This window comes from Phyllopteryx taeniolatus, chromosome 16 (assembly GCF_024500385.1).
Source record: "Phyllopteryx taeniolatus isolate TA_2022b chromosome 16, UOR_Ptae_1.2, whole genome shotgun sequence".
In the NCBI taxonomy this organism is placed as follows: Eukaryota; Metazoa; Chordata; class Actinopteri; order Syngnathiformes; family Syngnathidae; genus Phyllopteryx; species Phyllopteryx taeniolatus.
Genome location: NC_084517.1, coordinates 2,330,222 through 2,348,200, shown reverse-complemented (window position 1 = coordinate 2,348,200; position 17,979 = coordinate 2,330,222). Strand labels below are relative to the sequence as shown.

The following is a 17,979-nucleotide window of genomic DNA, read 5'->3' as shown; positions in this document are numbered from 1 at the left end:
AGAGAGGATGTGGGCGAGAATAAAAGCCAGAGGGTGTATATTTTAAAAGAGGCTCACTCACTCCCATTCACTTGAATGGACCTTGCGCAATACGTACCGCTCGCGTACATTTTGGAACGTGGAGGGTAGCTAGAGTACCCGTTGAAAAGACAACGCAAGCACAGGGAGAACACACAAACTCCGCACAGAAAGGCCGGAGCTGAGATTCAAACCCTGAACCGAATATTTTTTGAGCTGTCACGCATGGCAAAGCAGGTCCGAGGTGAGGGTCACCGGGGCCCCCCTCTGGACCCCGGCTTGGAGGGTGAGGCTCGAAGGCGACCGCTCGGTGGCCGGGCCTGCACCCATGGGGCCCGGCCGGGCACAGCCTGAAAGGGTAACGTGGGTGCCCCTTCCCATGGGGGAGGGGGGAATTGTTTTTATGCTTTCATCAAAACACCCGCTTGATTAAAAACAAGTTACAAGTAGTTAAAAACAAGATATTCGCCAAATAAACACTCTGGTCCGAAGCCGCTATATTTACAGGTATGTGTGTAAACGATAATGTCACAGCATCATAGATTCACATATTCGGATTCATGGTTAACATGACGTAAATTTATTTCTGATCGGGATGGAAAAAGAACGCCTCGGGATCCCCCCGGAAGAGCTGGATGAAGTGGCTGGGGAGAGGGAAGTCTGGGGTTACCTGCTAAAGCTACTGCCCCCGTGACCTGACCTCAGATAAGCGGAAGAAAATGGTTAGATGCATGGATGGAAGATATTTTGATAAAAATAATGATAAAAATAATCCCCATGGCACACCAAGCAAACAAAAATGTCACAAAGAGTTGATACATAGGTTAATTACCTACTTAATGTACCTTCTTCCATTTAGTGAAAGAGCATTTAATTGTTCTATACATCGTTGGCATATATAGTTGAAGATACATTATTTGTAGTAAGTAAAATATTTTTCAGATTGGATAGTTATTAATTCCTCATGGCACTTCATGCCACTGGTTGGGATTCACTGACCTAATCATTATAATTTCATAATGAATCCATCCATCCATTTTCTGAGCCGCTTCTCCTCACTAGGGTCGCGGGCGTGCTGAAGCCTATCCCAGCTGTCATCGGGCAGGAGGCGGGGTACACCCTGAACTGGTTGCCATCCAATCGCAGGGCACATACAAATAAACAACCAGTCGCACTCACAGTCAGGCCTACGGGCAATTTAGAGTCTCCAATTAATGCATGTTTTTGGGATGTGGGAGGAAACCGGAGTGCCCGGAGAAAACCCACGCAGGCACGGGGAGAACATGCAAACTCCACACAGGCGGGGCCAGGGATTGAACCCGGGTCCTCAGAACTGTGAGGCTGACACTCTAACCAGTCGTCCACCGTGCCACCGCATAATGAATCATTGTTATTAATTTATTGTTGTTGTTGTTGTTGTTGTTATTTTAGCAAATAATCATTATTTTGTGGCTGCAACACGTTCCAAAAAAGCTGGGACAGGGTCATGTTTACATCACCTTTTCTTTTAACAACATTCAATAAACGTTTGGGAACTGAGGACACTAATTGTTGAAGCTTTGCAGGTGGAATTCTTTCCCATTCTTGCTTGATGTACAGCTTCAGATGTTCAACAGTCTGGGGTCTCCATTGTTGTACTTTACACTTTATAATGCCCCACACATTTTCAATGGGAGACAGGTCTGGACTGCAGGCAGGCCAGTCTAGTACATGCACTCTTTTACAACGAAGCCACGCTGTTGTAACACAGGCAGAATGCGGTTTGGCATTGTCTTGCTGAAATAAGCAGGGGCGTCCATGAAAAGGATGTTGCTTGTATGGCAGCTTGTATGTTTCTCCAAAACCTGTATGTACCTTTCAGCATTAATGGTGCCTTCACAGATGTGTAAGTTACCCATGCCATTGGCACTAACACAGCCCTATACCATCACAGATGCTGGCTTTTGAACTTTGCGTCCATAACAGTCCAGATGGTTCTTTTCCTCTGGCCTGGAGGACACGACGTCTACAATTTCCCCAAAAAATTTTAAATGTGGACTCGTCGGACCACAAAACACTTTTCCACTTTGCATCAGTCCATCTTAGATGAGCTCGGGCCCAGAGAAGCCTGTGGTGTTTCGGGGTTTTGTTGATAAATGACTTTTGCTTTGCATAGTACAGTTTCAAGTCGCACTTACGGATGTAGCGCTGAACTGTAGTTACTGACATTGGTTTTCTGAAGTGTTCCTGAGCCCATGTCGTGATATCCTTCACACATTGATGTCGGTTTTTGATGCAGTGCCGCCTGAGGGATCAAAGGTCACGGGCATTCAATGTTGGTTTTCGACCTTGCCGCTTACATGCAGTGATTTCTCCAGATTCTCTGAACCTTTTGATGATATTATTGACCGTAGATGATGAAATCCCTAAATTCCTTGCAATTGTACGTTGAGGAACATTGTCCTTAAACTGTTCGACTATTTTCTCACGCACTTGTTCACAAAGAGGTGAACCTCGCCCCATCTTTTCTTGTGAATGACTGAGCATTTCAGGGAAGCTCCTTTTATACCCAATCATGGCACCCGGGTGCTTTGACGGGTGTTTTGATGAGTATTCCTCAACTTTCTCAGTCTTTTGTGCCACCTGTCCCAGCTTTTTTGGAACATGTTGCAGCCCTAAAATTCTAAGTTAATGATTATTTGCTAAAAACAATAATGTTTATCAGTTTTAACATTGTCTTTGTAGTGTATTCAATTAAATATAGGTTGAACATGATTTGCAAATCATTGTATTCTGTTTTTATTTATGTTTAACACAACGTCCCAACTTTATTGGAATTGGGGTTGTATATAATTTTGGTGTGTTGAGATAGTTCTTAGAATACAAATAATGATGATAAACCTCGAGCTTTTCCTTTTTTGCAACAAAGGCAGGGAAATTCTATTTCATGATTTTATTATTATTGTTATTATTGCAATTAGAACTCATGTTGTCAGCTTAACCTGTGCATCATACACATGTATACCCAGTGTTAGGGAATAACAAATTACAAGATTATGAAATTTAATTACAAAATGTATGTAATTGTCATTGGGTAAATTACTAGAAGAAAATGCGTAATTAAATTGCAGTTGCTGTTGGAAATTTTCATAATTACAATTTTAGTTATATTTGAAAAACTGCTGCAAAAGCCCAGATTTATCAAATAGTTTTTTGTTTTTTTTTACTTCCTCCTTCTGAAGCTGACGCTTGTGATTGGCGTTCTCTGGTCATGTGCCATTCTGCTGTAGTCTCTACAAGCTCTTAGTTTATTTGAGAGGTTTGCCTAGGTCAGACTCACATTGTAAAGTTTAACTTTTGAACACAAAAGAATATTTTGGGGACTTCTTTTATGGAACATTAATGCCATCACTTATCCAAGTTGTCATATGAAGCTAAATCTAAATTGTCTAAATTGTGCATATTTGTCATTAGGTCAACATGGTATCATGCTTTTCTCATGCCTTAGACAGTGTTGGGAAGATGACTTTGGAAATATATTTGGTTACAATTACAAGTTACCCTGTTGAAAATGTAACAGTAGCCTATTTCAATTACTTTCTCAAAGTAATACAGTATAATTATTACACTTGATTACATTGTGATTAATGTTCTTAATTTTGAATGAATGCGTCAACAGGACCCTTGGGTGTTTCCTCTAAAAATTGGAATAAACTATAGATCATATTTTGAAATTTAACCACATATTTGTTATTTACACAAATAATAAACTGATTACAAAACATGATGAAATCATAATCAACATAATGAAATCTGTTTGTTGCATTATATGCGTACGGCATGTGGAAAACCACCATAGCATACCATGTTGACCTAATGACAAATGTGCTGAATTTAGACAATATCGCTACATATGACAAACCCGATAAGTGAATGTTGCATAAAAAAGTCCAAAATTATAAAGATGAAACTGTTCAAAATTCACTGCAATTTGATCTGTTCAAAAGCGTCACTTATGAGTCTAACCTTTTCAAAATCTCACACAAACGATTAGATTGCACCACAAGGTGGCACTTGGAGGTCATATGTGGAAAAATATTTCATGTTTGCGACACATGACCAAAGAGAGCCAATCACAACTGCCGGCTTTAGAAGGAGGAAGTGATAAAAAAAAAATAATAATAATAATAATCCATCCATCCATCCATTTTTTGAGCTGCTCCTCCTCACTAGGGTCGCGGGCGTGCTGGAGCCTATCCCAGCCATCAACGGACAGGAGGCGGGGTACACCCTGAACTGGTTGCCAGCCAATCGCAGAGCACAAAGAAACAAACAACCATTCTGCACTCACATTCACACCTACGGGCAATTTAGAGTTGTCAATTAACCTACCATGCATGTTTTTGGGATGTGGGAGGAAACTGGAGTGCCCGGAGAAAACCCACGCAGGCACAGGGAGAACATGCAAACTCCACACAGGCGGGGCCGGGGAATGAACCACGGTCCTCAGAATTGTGAGGAAAACGCTCTAACCTGTCACCTACTGTGTCGCCATATATATTTATATACTCATTTCAATTCTTGTTATCATCTTATTATTTAGTGTAAAGAACAAATATGTGGCTAATTCCAAAATAATGATCGATGGGTTTCTTCCACTCTTTGTGAGGTCCTGTTGATGCATTCATTCAAAACTAAGATTTAAATGTAAAGGTTGTGGTTTAGAGGTGCTGAGCTCTTGGCCAAGCAAGATATCCATCCATCCATCCATTTCTACCGCTTATCCGAGGTCGGGTCGCGGGGGCAGTAGCTTTAGCAGGGATGCCCAGACTTCCCTCTCCCCAGCCACTTCATCCAGCTCTTCCGGGGCGTTCCCAGGCCAGCCGAAGGATGTAGTCTCTCCAGCGTGTCCTGGGTCGTCCCTGGGGTCTCCTCCCGGTGGGACGTGCCCGGAACACCTCACCAGGGAGGCGTCCAGGAGCCATCCGAATCAGACGCCCCAGCCACCTCATCTGTCTCCTCTCGATGTGGAGGAGCAGTGGCTCTACTCTGAGATCCTCCCGGATGACCGAGCGTCTCACCCTATCTCTAAGTGAGAGCCCGGACACCCTGCAGAGGAAACTCATTTCGGCCGCTTGTATCCGGGATCTTGTTCTTTCAGTCACGACCCACAGCTCGTGACCATAGGTGAGGGTAGGATCGTAGATCGACCGGTAAATCGAGAGCTTCACCTTTCGGCTTAGCTCCTTCTTTACCACAACGGATCGATACAAAGTCCGCATCACTGCAGATGCTGCACCGATCCGCCTGTCGATCTCCTGTTCCATTCTTCCCTCACTCGTGAACAAGACCCCAAGATACTTGAACTCCTCCACTTGGCGCAGGATCTCATCCCCGACCTGGATAGGGCACGCCACCCTTTTCCAACTGAAGACCATGGTCTCAGATTTGGAGGTGCTGATTCGCATCCTAGCCGCTTCACACTCGGCTGCGAACTGCTCCAGTGAGAGTTGGAGGTCACGGCTTGATGAAGCCAACAGAACCACATCATCTGCAAAAAGCAGAGATGCAATACTGAGGCCACCAAACCGGACCCCCACTACGCCTCGGCTGCGGCTAGAAATTCTGTCCATAAACGTTATGAACGGAATCGGTGACAAAGGGCAGCCTTGACGGAGTCCAACCCTCACCGGAAACGAGTCCGACTTACTGCCGGATATGTGGACTAAACTCTAACGCCGGTCGTTCAGGGACCGAACAGCCCGTATCATGGGGTTCGGTACCCCATACTCCCGAAGCACCCCCCACAGCACCCCCCGAAGGACACGGTCAAACGCCTTCTCCAAGTCCACAAAACACATGTAGACTGGTTGGACGAACTCCCATGCACCCTCGAGGACCCTGCCACGAGTGTAGAGCTGGTCCACTGTTCCACGGCCAGGACGAAAACCACACTGCTCCTTCTGAATCTGAGATTCAACTTCCTGAAGGACCCTCCTCTCCAGCACCCCTGAATAGACCTTACCAGGGAGGCTGAGGAGTGTCATCCCCCTGTAGTTGGAACACACCCTTCAGTCCCCCTTCTTAAAAAGAAGACCACCACCCCAGTCTGCCAATCCAGAGGCACTGTCCCCGATGTCCACGCGATGTTGCAGAGGCGTGTTAACCAGGACAGCCCTACAACATCCAGAGCCTTGAGGAACTCTGGGCGAATCTCATCCACCCCCGGGGCCCTGCCACCGAGGAGCTTTTTAACCACCTCGGTGACCTCAACCCCAGAGATGGGAGAGCCTGCCTCAGAGAACCCAGACTCTGCTCCCTCATGGGAAGGCGTGTCGGTGGAATTGAGGAGGTCTTCGAAGTATTCTCCCCACCGGCTCACAACGTCCCGAGCAGAGGTCAGCAGCGCCCCATCCCCACTATACACAGTGTTGATGGTGCACTGCTTCTCCCTCCTGAGACGCCGGATGGTGGATCAGAATTTCCTCGAAGCCATCCGGAAGTCTTTCTCTATGGCTTCACCAAACTCCTCCCATGCCCAAGTTTTTGCTTCAGCGACCACCAAAGCTGCATTCCGCTTGGCCAGCAGTACCCATCAGCTGTCTCAGGAGTCCCACAGGCCAAAAAGGCCCGATAGGACTTCTTCAGCTTGACGGCATCCCTCACTGTTGATGTCCACCAACGGGTTCGGGGATTGCCGCCACGACAGGCACCAACCACATTACGGCCACAGCTCCGGTTGGCCGCCTCAGCAATGGAGGCGCGGAACATGGTCCACTGGGACTCGATGTCACCTGCCTCCCTCGGAACATGAGCGAAGTTGTGTCGGAGGTGGGAGTTCAAACTCCTTCTGACAGGGGATTCCGCCAGACGTTCCCAGCAGACACTCACAATACGTTTAGGCATGCCACGTCGGCACCATCGGAGCCAACTCACCACGAGGTGGTGATCAGTTGACAGCTCCGCCCCTCTCTTCAGCCGTGTCCAAGACATGCGGCCGCAAGTCTGATGACACGACCACAAAGTCGATCATCGAACTGCGACCTAGGGTGTCCTGGTGCCAAGTGCCACGTGTGGACACCCTTATGCTTGAACATGGTGTTCGTTATGGACAGGCCATGATGAGCACAGACATCCAATAACAGAACACCGCTCTGGTTCTGATCGGGGGGGGGGGGGGGGGGGCGTTCCTCCCAATCACACCCCTCCAGGTCTCACTGTCATTGCCCAGGAGAGCATTGAAGTCCCCCACGTGAGCATTGAAGTCCCCCAGCGGAACGATGGAGGCCCCAGCGGGAGCGCTCTCCAGCACCCCTTCCAAGGACTCCAAAAGGGGTGGGTACTCTGAACTGCTGTTTGGTGCATAGGCACAAACAACAGTCAGGACCCGTCGCCCCACCGGGAGGCGTAGGGAGGCTACCCTCTTGTCCACCGGGGTGAACCCCAACGGACAGGCGCCAAGCCAGGGAGCAATAAGTATACCCACACCTGCTCGGCGCCTCTCACCGTGGGCAACTCCAGAGTGGAAGAGAGTCCAACCCCTCTCGAGAGGACTGGTACCAGAGCCCAAGCTGTGCGTGGAGGCAAGTCCGACCCACACACCAGCTCGGGCTCCTTCCCTGCCAGAGAGGTGACATTCCATGTCCCTAGAGCCAGCTTCTGTAGCCGGGGATTGGATCGCCAAGGTCCCCGCCTTCGGCCACCGCCCAGCTCGCACTGCGCCCGACCCCTACGGCCCCTCGCACAGGTGGTGAGCCCATTGGAAGGGGGACCCACGTTAACCTTTCGGGCTGTGCCCGGCCGGGCCCCATGGGTGCAGGCCCGGCCACCAGGCGCTCTCCTTTTAGCCCCACCTCCAGGCCTGGCTCCAGTGGGGGGCCCCGGTGACCCGCGTCCAGGCAAGGGAAACCTCAGTCCATTTTTTGTTGTCATCATAAGGGGTCTTTGAGCCGTGCTTTGTCTGTTCCCTCACCTAGGACCTGTTTGCCATGGGTGACCCTACCAGGGGCGTGAAGCCCCAGACAACTTAGCTCCTAGGATCATTGAGACACACAAACCCCTCCACCACAATAAGGTGACGGCTCAAGGAGGATAAATAGCAAGATAAATAGATTAATTCTGTCACTGATGGTGTAGTGGTACACTCGCCTGACTTTGGTGCAGGCAGCGTGGGTTCAGTTCCCACTCAGTGACGGTGTGAATGTGAGTGCGAATGGTTGTCCGTGTCTATATGTGCCCTGTGACTGACTGGCGACCAGTTCAAGGTGTAGTCCGCCTTTCGCCCGAAGTCAGCTGGGATAGGCTCCAGCGTCCCGTGACCCTAACCAGGATAAGCGGTGTTGAAAATGGATGGATGGATGGATTAATTCAATTGTTTTGTACATTTTAATGCTTTTTCAATGAAAGAGAAGCACAACACTTTTGGGGAAAGTCTATGGCAAACCCATTAAATCTGATAAAGGTTATTATATGTAAGATGTTATAATAGGAATGGATTTGATTTATAAAACCAACGTATTGTAACCCTAATTTCTGGGTGAAGACAACTCGTTTTGATACAGCAGCACCTCTACATACCCATTCAGAGTATGCATTTTTCTGGAGTAAACCTACCCCCCTTTGTGAGTACTAAAAATAACCAAAATTGTAAATTGCTATATTTTTATCCATCCTTCCCTCCATTTTCTGAGCCGCTTCACCTCAGGATCGCGGCCGTGCTGGAGCCTATCCCAGCTATCATCGGGCAGGAGGCGGGGTACACCCTGAACTGGTTGCCAGCCAATCGCAGGGCACATACAAACAAACAACCATTCGCACTCACAGTCACACCTACGGGCAATTTAGAGGAGTCAATTAACCTCCCATGCATGTTTTTGGGATGTGGGGAGAAAACCCACACAGGCACGGGGAGAACATGCAAACTCCACACAGGCGGGGCCGGGGATTGAACCCCAGTCCTCAGAACTGTGAGGCAGAAGCTCTAACCAGTTGTCCACCTGTGCGCCCTATATTTTTATTGCAAAAATATTACGTTTTAACCAAGCACTCTATGCTTTTCTAGTTTGTTTAAAATTAAATAATTAAAAAAATAGATTTCTCAAATTTTAGAGGGGTTTGATCACCCCCAAAAATGCGCCAGAAACGCCGATGAATTATTAGTTATATTTCTTAGTCATTAAAATAGTAACACTATTATATTTTCAACTTGTAATAGGAACCTCCATTTCCAAAGGCATCTTCCCAACACCGTTCGTCCCTGCAGCATTTCTCCACAGAAAGCTGACCAAAGAATGTGATGGAGGACCGACGTGGTTGTCAAGGCGACCACTAACGTGAAGGATCGAAGCTAAAAGGGAGCTAGCTGACTTGAGCGAGGCTCCAGGCCGCGCTTTATTCCAACACACGGGCTGCATTGGCGTGGAAAGAAAATTGACTGGATGAATCATTTATTGGCTGTAGAAGTGTGCGCGAGTTTGGTGGTGGGAGGCGGCAGTTGTTCAATGTTGAGGAGTGTAAATAGCAAACGGCAGCGTTTCGCTTCTGCGCTAGATAATTAGCCGGGTCGCTAACGGGAAATGCGGGGGGGGGGGCGGGGGGGGGAAGACTGTCGGCGTGCTGCGCTGCGTGGTGGTGCACTCAAGACACTTCTCCATCGTGTGTGCACACAACACGCGACGCAACGAGACGTCGACGACAAACTTGCCGAAGCCACGTCACGTCTAATAAGAAGATGACGTTTAATCCGGCCGCCAGTCACGTGACATTATTGTATTGACTAATCAGGAGAATGTCAGGTGTGAAATATCTATCGGACCATTCGGTTTTGTTTTGTCGTTTTAAAACGACACGGCACATCAATTTTCTTGAATGATACGCGCGGATTGCGTTTGGATTCCCGTGCGAGCCTCTTGCACTTGTCTGCTGCACGGACGTTCGGTGCAAATAGTTGGAGCCGCCAAGTGTCTCCGGTCTCCTGTCACGCAAGATTTGTGTCGTCTCGAAGGCGGACAAAGCTGCAGTGGCGTGGGGGGCAACAATGCAGCCCCCCCCCCCCCCCCCCGTGCTCGCTCCGGACGTCATCTGTCATTCGCCCGCACATGCACTTCCACATTTCAATAAATGAACATTGACCCGAAGTGTGTCACTATTAACCTTCCATCGCATTCCTTGCATTTTAGAGACGCCCCCCCCCCCCCCCCCCCCCCCCCCCTCCACCTCCCCCGCGACTGAGTACCTGAGTCTGCCTGGCTCAATGCAGAGGTCCGCGGAACAAGCCCCCCCTCTCTCTCTCTCTCTCTCTCTCTCTCTCTCTCTCTCTCTCTCTCTCTCTCTCTCTCTCTCTCTCTCTCTCTCGCTCTGTCTTACCTCGCTTTGGCCGATCTGTCGTAACTCCATCCCGTCCCAGAGCCGAGATCTCCAAAGCCAGCTGCGGGATAATTCCTCTCCATGAAAAAGAAAAAGAGTGGACTGCCTGGATGAAGATGGGCAGCAGATAGTGCGGGTGGGGTGGGGGTGGAGGTGGGGGGGAGGAGAGAGAGAGAGAGAGAGAGAGAAAGAGAGAGAGAGAAGGGAGGAATGTCCTCTCTTCTTCCTTCTCTCTGTGCTCGCTTCTGTTTATGTCTCTGCCTGACGAGCCTGTAGACTGGGAGGAATGGAGGGAGGAGGAGAAGGAGCGAGTGGAGGAGGAGGAGGAGGAGGGGATCACAGCAGCCAGGAGCACCTCCTCCCCATATATTTCACTGTCTATTGTCTCCAGCGCACAGCTCCGCGTATGTTCCTCACAACCCCACTCCACACCAAAGCTATTTTGGCCTCTTTTTCTTCACAAGACGCCATTTTTAAGACGATTCTTCTTTCGCCCCCCCTCCCCTCCCGCCTCCTTCAGTCCTCCTCTCTCACGCACACAATTTGTCACGCACGGCAGCGCTCTTAGTATTGTGGAGGCCTTTGGAGAAGAAATTGGCAGTGGTGAACTAGCCCCGTTTTTTTTTTTTTTTTTTTTTTTTTATGGTCACTCGTCTGCGTTTTAATGACAAACACATGCTGGAACGTGTAAAAGAATGGCGCGTTGACATCTTCGTACTTGTCTGTGCTAACTAACCACACAAGTTGGCGACATTGCATATGCGCCCTTAGTGCCTTTCGAATATATGCATCATAGTGTGTTTATTGTCACTCAGGCACGTCATAAACAATTGAAAAGTCTAAAACGTTTAATGTATAAAAAAAAAAAAAAAAAAAAAAAAAAAAAGCTTAATGTTGCTTGTCAGGCATGTGCACATACACCCTATGCGGTGCTCAAGCACCTGCCCTTTTGCCCTGGACAAAAACGTAGCCTTTTTGCTGCATCTCCTTTTTTTTTTTTTTTTTTTTTCTTCAATCATCCATTTTCTTAACCGCTTATCCTCACTATGGTCTCTGGCTTCAGGCAGGATGCGGAGAACACGCTGAACTGGTCGCCAGCCAATCGGAGGGCACGCATCGACAAATTATACGTATTATACAAATGCTTCCGAATTGCCCCCCAGAAATCCCCCTCCTCCATCCAAAAACCTGTCATTTGAACAGGGTTGTGTTGACTTTTTATATCCACTGTAGCATCCCTTCCACTTCCTTTGATTTTTGTCACGTGTGTTTTATTGACGGATTGTACAATGGAGGACAATAAATCACAATTAACATTTTCATTAAAGAATACTAAATTTACAACACTCATAGCAAATAAATAAACACCATAAAACACCCATTAATACGTCACCTCCATTGTTAATAGTTGCTGTGTTGATTGTGTTAACAGAAATAAATACGGAAGTTAAATACATACTACAGTTTTTTTCTTAATGGAATAATTTTGGTAATGGGTGTCCTTTTTTGGCTTGACCCCCCGCTCCCAAAAATATCTGTGCACGTGCCTGTTGCTTTCAAAATATGAAAACAATCGCCCAATATTTGGGATTTTATGGACGTTAAGCATTTTCCTCTCCACAGGCTCTCACTATAGGGAAAAAGCTTAATGTTGTTTAATAAGGAAATGCCTGGTGTCCATAGAATCCATAATATTGCACTATCGTTCTGATATTTTCATAGGTGGAATTTTAGTGACGATTGATGGCGGTTTTCTGACATTAAGCAAACTTAAGCTTTCTTACGCTTGCATTAAGTGTTTTAGACTGTCCACAAAGTGGACGTACAGATCAATCAAAAAAAAAAAAAAAAGCCTCACCCTCACCTGCATCCAGTTAAGAGCATCACATCTGTACTATGTACTTCATCATCCTGTCAAAAGTGTCCGTTCTGAATTTGGCTCTCAACTCCCGCCCCTAAATACGTTATACAACAAGCAGTGCTGAAACTTCACTCAAAGCATCATCAAGCGCCAGCATCAACCACATTGAAGCAGCTCTGGCTGGCTGGCTGGCTGGCTGGCTGGCTCAGTGCTCACTCGTTGTCTCCTGGGTCTGCAGGCTCAGATGGCGCCCCCCTGTGGTCAAAGAGGAGACAAGTCTTTGTGAGAGTTCTGGTAGTCAGTGCTTGCATGGTCCTTTTTATGCCGGTAACCATCCCAAGCAGAATATAATAATACATAAAATACATAATATTTATGAGCATTTGTTTATGTGCAAGAAATTTGATTGGATGGGTTTATCGCTTTATAAATACGATACCTTCTGAAATTTAATTTATGAATGCACAAATAATTAGCTTGTAGATGGTAATAATATATATATCATATACAAAAATAGTATTTTTAAATCATCAGTAATGTACATCTGATGTTTATTATATTGTTGTCAATATTATAGACTGTAAAACTGCGACTAGCATACTACTGTATATTGTATTGACAGAATTACGGCATGTACTACTACTGCACGTATTCAAATATGTGATTTGAAAACCTAAAATAAATCCTTATTTTCTTATTACAGTCATGCTCATATTTTATATATCATGGGAGAATTTGTGAAATATTTTTGGAAAAATATGACTGATGATGAATGGGGACCAACTTATTTTGTTTTTTTTCATAGCTATGTTTTGTTTAATTGTTGTGCTCTCCTGCAATGCCTTATAGGTTAAACTGAGTCACACTATAAATAAACAACATGTGTTGTGCCTGATCACTCCTGTTGTCATGTTGAATGGTACACATCCTACGAACTCTGCCAAGGTATGTAAACTTATGAGTACAACTATGTATGCAATATGCATATACTGTGAGGTATTATTGCTACACTGGTTTTACCCACAATGCAATCGTTTCCCATGCTCCTGGACAGTAGCGGTGAGCGCGCCTGGCTGCAGATGTCCAGTATGGATGACATATTAGTGTCCTCTAACATTGACCGTGAACACTCATTCGAAATGTCTATGCAGCTGACTTAACAACATGGCTAGCCAATTAGCCTGAATTGATGTTGATGTTGCAGGATGACACTGCCAACATAAAATAGTGATTTGGTCAGCAAGCTGTCTGTTCTGCTCCCGCCAGATGTTGGCTGAGGATGCAGTTTGACTGTCTGCCAACTGAATACAGGCTGAAGATGTCATCGATTGATGTTGTACAGGTGTACGAGTGGACATTGCTATGAAACGAATACGCAAACAGTGCTGTTGACAAAAGCCACTTTCTCATGCTGACAACGGGGTTCCCCCCCCCCCCCCCAAAAAAAGGCTGCACTTTGCGGGTGGTGGATGAATACTTGTTGAATTGCATAAAGAATTTACGTATGATTTCCATGCTGTGAAATGTCTCCAAAGAATTTTTTTTTCCCATAGCAACCATCAACCAATTGCATTGTTACACATTTTGAAGATACACAAGACCTTTTCTGTCAAAGCCAAAATATGTATGTAGTAGTTAGGATAATAATAATACATGGGTTTTTATTTGTGATTAAAATGTCTGTTGCATTTGAAAAAATCTATATATATATTATTATTAAAAATCTGTTGACAAATTGAATTGTGTAAATTGTACATTGATCATGTATTGTTTGAAAGCGTTGACGTACCCTGAATAAGGTGGCGGCGGGGCATCGTGCATCCCACTTCGGTTTAGAGCCTCGTTGTAGCTGGGCAGACCAGGGGCAGTTGCCAGAGGGACCATCTCTGGGGCTGGACGGCCATCTTGCAACATTCTCACAGGGGACAAGACACAGAAAATGATACAGAAATCATTCACAGAATGATTCAACAGAACAGTTTAGTCATTGTAAAACAGTTTGACAAGTATGACTGTGACATAGACACTATTAAAAGTTGTTTTAACATTGTAATATTGCATTTATGGTGTCCAAGCAACCATCCCCTCCTCCCCCCTCGTTGCACACCGCTCAAGAGAATTTTTATTTTTATTTATTTTTTTTTAAAGTTTGCATTTTCTACAGTGTTGATATTTGATTATTCTTATTGCTTGTTTTATTTTGGACTTTGTAACTTATTTCAAAAAAAGTGCCATATAAATACTGACTATTATTATTCATTCAGTCATCTTCCGTTCCGCTTATCCTTTATATTTAAGACAATAATAATAGTTAGATTGTGAAATCAAGTGGAAATTCCGCTCCTCTCACAATCCTTATTGTTTTGTTTTTGGAGTAAGTTTCATAATGGGTGTCTTTTGGTTTTTATCAGCTCTCTGTCTTTTTTTTTCTGCTGTGTGGGGCAGCAGAACCCTGTATCCCAAGTTGCCATGGCGACAGCACAGTACATGTGAGTGATATAGGATAATTTTACATTGGGCTTGGGGGAATTCTGCCTAGCAACAAGTGGCACTCAAATATTGGATGATGAGAAAAGAACAATCCGCGCAAGCCTGCAGATTAAAATCGGTTCCCCACCGTTTTTTTTGTTCCATATAAAACACAATGGTGTTCAGGCTGAGAACTTACTGCACGGGTCTCCTTCCCCCCTTGTTCTTGGCCTTGTAGAAGTAGATACCCAACACGGTGGCAATCACAGCACACACCAGTATTGCCATGATCCCTGCCACCAGCCCCGACACGTCCACTCTGGGTGCATATCCTTCAAAGACATGACAGCAACATGACTGCTGCTGCTCAGCATGTACGGTGCATCTTAAACGTATGCGATTGGTAGGATAATACAGTATTGGATTTGAGATGTAAAATCTGCTTGAATAGAAGTGTCAAATGAATATACAAACATACACAGTGAATGATAACTTTTACAATAAATTCAAAGTATTACCGTGGCTTTCAACATAGTCAGTCCAAAATACTTCCTGAACATGGAAATAAAAGAAAAGTGAATCAAAGACCAATAGGTGACACATATGAACAAATACTTGGTTACAAACGGATTTTTCAGGAAGACATTTATAACAGACAGGCGATTCTTGTATCAGAGGTTTGCGGGGTGCTGGGATTAATTTTAGGATGCTTCAGCACCCCAAAGATCGGCTAGAAACGCCAGAGGGCTGTTCGGTAGCACCTTGGCTTTAAGATTATCACGTGTGCATGACGCAACAATTAACTTCTCTCCAACCAATTGAATCAGCGGACAATGGTACAGTCCGGTCACCTGAATAGTTTCCTATAGCTAGAGAAAAAAAAACAGAAGCTAACTCCTACCGAACAACATAAACAGTGAATTACGGTTAAATGCAGCAAAAATGAGGACAGGTAATGATAATATTGTGTCGGTATTGAGTGGTTGAAGTTCAGAAATGTGCCACATATCCTGGTTTAAACCGGGCACTTATGCCATGTCAGGAGGTGGTAGGGATTGGGTGGAGCAAACCATTTTGGAGGGAATGGGGTGGAGGGTTGCTGTATTTTTTGTTGTTAAAATATTACGACCAAGTCGCGTGTGTGTGACAAGGTTGACCCTCTCGATGAACAATTTTCCAATCGGAAAACACAGCATCAACACACCTTTGCATGCCACTGTTTCTACTTGAGCACAGAAAGTCAATACTTTTGCCACCTCTGAACTTACACGCAGATAACCTTAACCACCACATATGTGTTACTAACTCCAGAATTGTACAGCAGTATTACATATTACGGTTGATTTACCGTCTGAGTGTTATCCTCAAATACTTCCCTGGCCTCTTCATAAGTGCATATCTCCTCCCAACATTCCCTTTCAAGGTTGTCAGGCACCACTACTTCAAAGTCCCAGCTGTTATAAAGCAGCGAGCGAGACAGGAAGGCATTGGCTGACTGTTCATCCACTAACAGCGGACTCCCTGCAAGACAAAAACAGAGTGCGGAGAAATTGTGGTCACTTTGACTAAGTTGGAGTAGGGAGAGGAGTAATTCACTTAAATGTACAGTATATGCAGCTACAGAAAAAATACATGAATTTTATTTGTATTGTACTTTACAAGGCGGGACGGTGGATAAACTGCCTCACAGTTCTGAGGACCAGGGTTCGAATCCCGGCCCCGCATGTGTGGAGTTTGCATGTTCTCTGGGTACTCTGGTTTCCTCCCACATCTCCAAATCATGCATAGTAGGTTGATTGGAGACTCTAAAATTGCCCGTAGGTGTGAATGTGAGCGCGAATGGTTGTTTGTTTATATGTGCCCTGCGATTGTCTGGCGTCCAGTTCAGGGTGTACCCCGCCTCTCCCACGAAGATAGCTGGGATAGGCTCCAGCACGTCCGCGACCCTTGTGAGGTTAAAGCGGTGCAGAAAATGGATGGAGTGATGTACTTTACAAACAAACATCTCCAAATGCTACAGAGAACCAAAAGACAATTTTTAAACCAGCATTAGCTGTATCAAAATGCCTTAATTGTTGTATGTAGGCACCTGCAGTGGAGAATTGTGCAGCTACGTCGTACTTTTTTTAATACAGTAATGTTCGCAATGTGATACTTAGTACAGTACGACAAATCAATAATAAATACTTTTCTGAACATGCCAGTCCATCATGTTTGTAAAGCTAATGGAAGCCTGTGCTCATGAGGTTACACAGTATATGTGTTCGTAATGATATTGCCAATGAGTATAACTACAGTAAACACTATACAGTATAATAAATATAATAAAGTGAATAAATGTAAAGAACTCAAAGGCTGTTCAATTGATTTTTATCACGCTTGTATATTTGTATAAATCACAATCTTTTTGTTGCTTGAAACCAGTTCACCAACATTAGCCGTTCGTGCCTTGTCCATGCTTATAGGTTATATACTACAAAAGAACGATACCGCCCTTTTTTCATCCTTTATCTGTAATCGCCAGATCTCATACACGTGCTACACATGTTACTCAGTCATACTTAATAGGAAACAATCCTTCTCTTGCAATCCTTTTTATACCTGTATTCGCATAGTACGTGAGAAGAGGTGTGGTTTACCTGAAGTGTGTCGGTAGGTGAGAGAGCAGCAAGCCAACTGCAGAAAGACCAGCACAGGAATCCAGATGATTGAGGCTGCCATTGAAACAAAAACTACATGGAACCTGACAAGGAAATGTCTCCATGAAACTCAGTCCAACATGTCTGACACTATACCACCGCCTCGTCACGCTGACCTGCTTACCTGGCTGCAGGTGTCTTCCAAAGATGTCCTGGCAGTGCGTGTTCCTTCACTCTTCAGGAACACATGGGATTTCCCACCCAAGTGTCTCAAAGGAGTTTCAGTTTGAAACCTCAAAACACACAAGTGTCACACCAAAAGGGATGTCTTCCCAAAGAAAGCTTACATCACAAAACCTGTTGGACAACATACCAGCCAGAGGGAGGGACCTCTTCAAACCTGCCTGTCCCTGTTACTACACAAGCACACGCAGTAGGTAGGTGGAAGTAGGTGACCGCAGTGGAAATCTTTTATTCATTTTGTGCTTAAGGAAGTACTGTAAGTGGCAAAAGTACCCATACTCTGTACTTAAGCAGAAGTAAGAACGTACAGAATACAATACAAAAATAGTGTCTCCTCTTTAAGTAGTGCTCATACTGAGGAATTTCGCATTGGCTCAGACTTTTATGCCATCAAAGACATTGTCC

At 45.3% G+C, this 17,979-nt stretch overlaps 2 protein-coding genes across 4 annotated transcripts in view; both read right to left on the bottom strand.

Annotated features, from left to right (window-relative positions):
* prr12b (proline rich 12b) overlaps positions 1–11,011 on the bottom strand; it is a 44,490-nt gene extending 33,479 nt beyond the window's left edge. For 2 of the 3 annotated variants that reach the window (XR_009784798.1, XM_061749214.1), the window contains exon 1: positions 10,363–11,011. Coding sequence is in view for 2 of the 3 variants with exons in the window: in XM_061749214.1 (XP_061605198.1) it covers positions 10,363–10,445 (83 nt within the window). In the remaining variant the exon portion in view is untranslated. The remainder of the gene's footprint in view (positions 1–10,362) is intronic. The other variant, XM_061749213.1, reaches the window with a different exon arrangement.
* Positions 11,012–12,106: 1,095 nt separating this feature from the next.
* Positions 12,107–17,674, bottom strand: prrg2 (proline rich Gla (G-carboxyglutamic acid) 2). Its single transcript, XM_061749215.1, has 7 exons — positions 17,516–17,674; positions 17,332–17,435; positions 16,041–16,213; positions 15,211–15,244; positions 14,892–15,024; positions 14,013–14,138; positions 12,107–12,478 (listed from the first exon to the last, which is right to left on the bottom strand). Exons 2-7 carry the CDS (start codon positions 17,411–17,413, stop codon positions 12,436–12,438), a joined length of 591 nt encoding a protein of 196 aa, XP_061605199.1. The 5' UTR covers positions 17,414–17,435; positions 17,516–17,674; the 3' UTR covers positions 12,107–12,435.
* Between the last annotated feature and the right edge of the window lie 305 nt (positions 17,675–17,979).

What these genes read in the sequence shown, in the direction of transcription:
- prrg2 (XM_061749215.1), bottom strand. Translation starts at nt 17,413, where the DNA reads ATGGCAGCCTCAATCATCTGGATTCCTGTGCTGGTCTTTCTGCAGTTG. An exon ending in TTGAGGATAACACTCAGACG is followed by an intron (nt 15,245 to 16,040) that starts GTAAATCAACCG and finishes TTCCATGTTCAG; the next exon opens with GAAGTATTTTGGACTGACTA. An exon ending in GGGGGAAGGAGACCCGTGCA is followed by an intron (nt 14,139 to 14,891) that starts GTAAGTTCTCAG and finishes GTCCCCTGTGAG; the next exon opens with AATGTTGCAAGATGGCCGTC.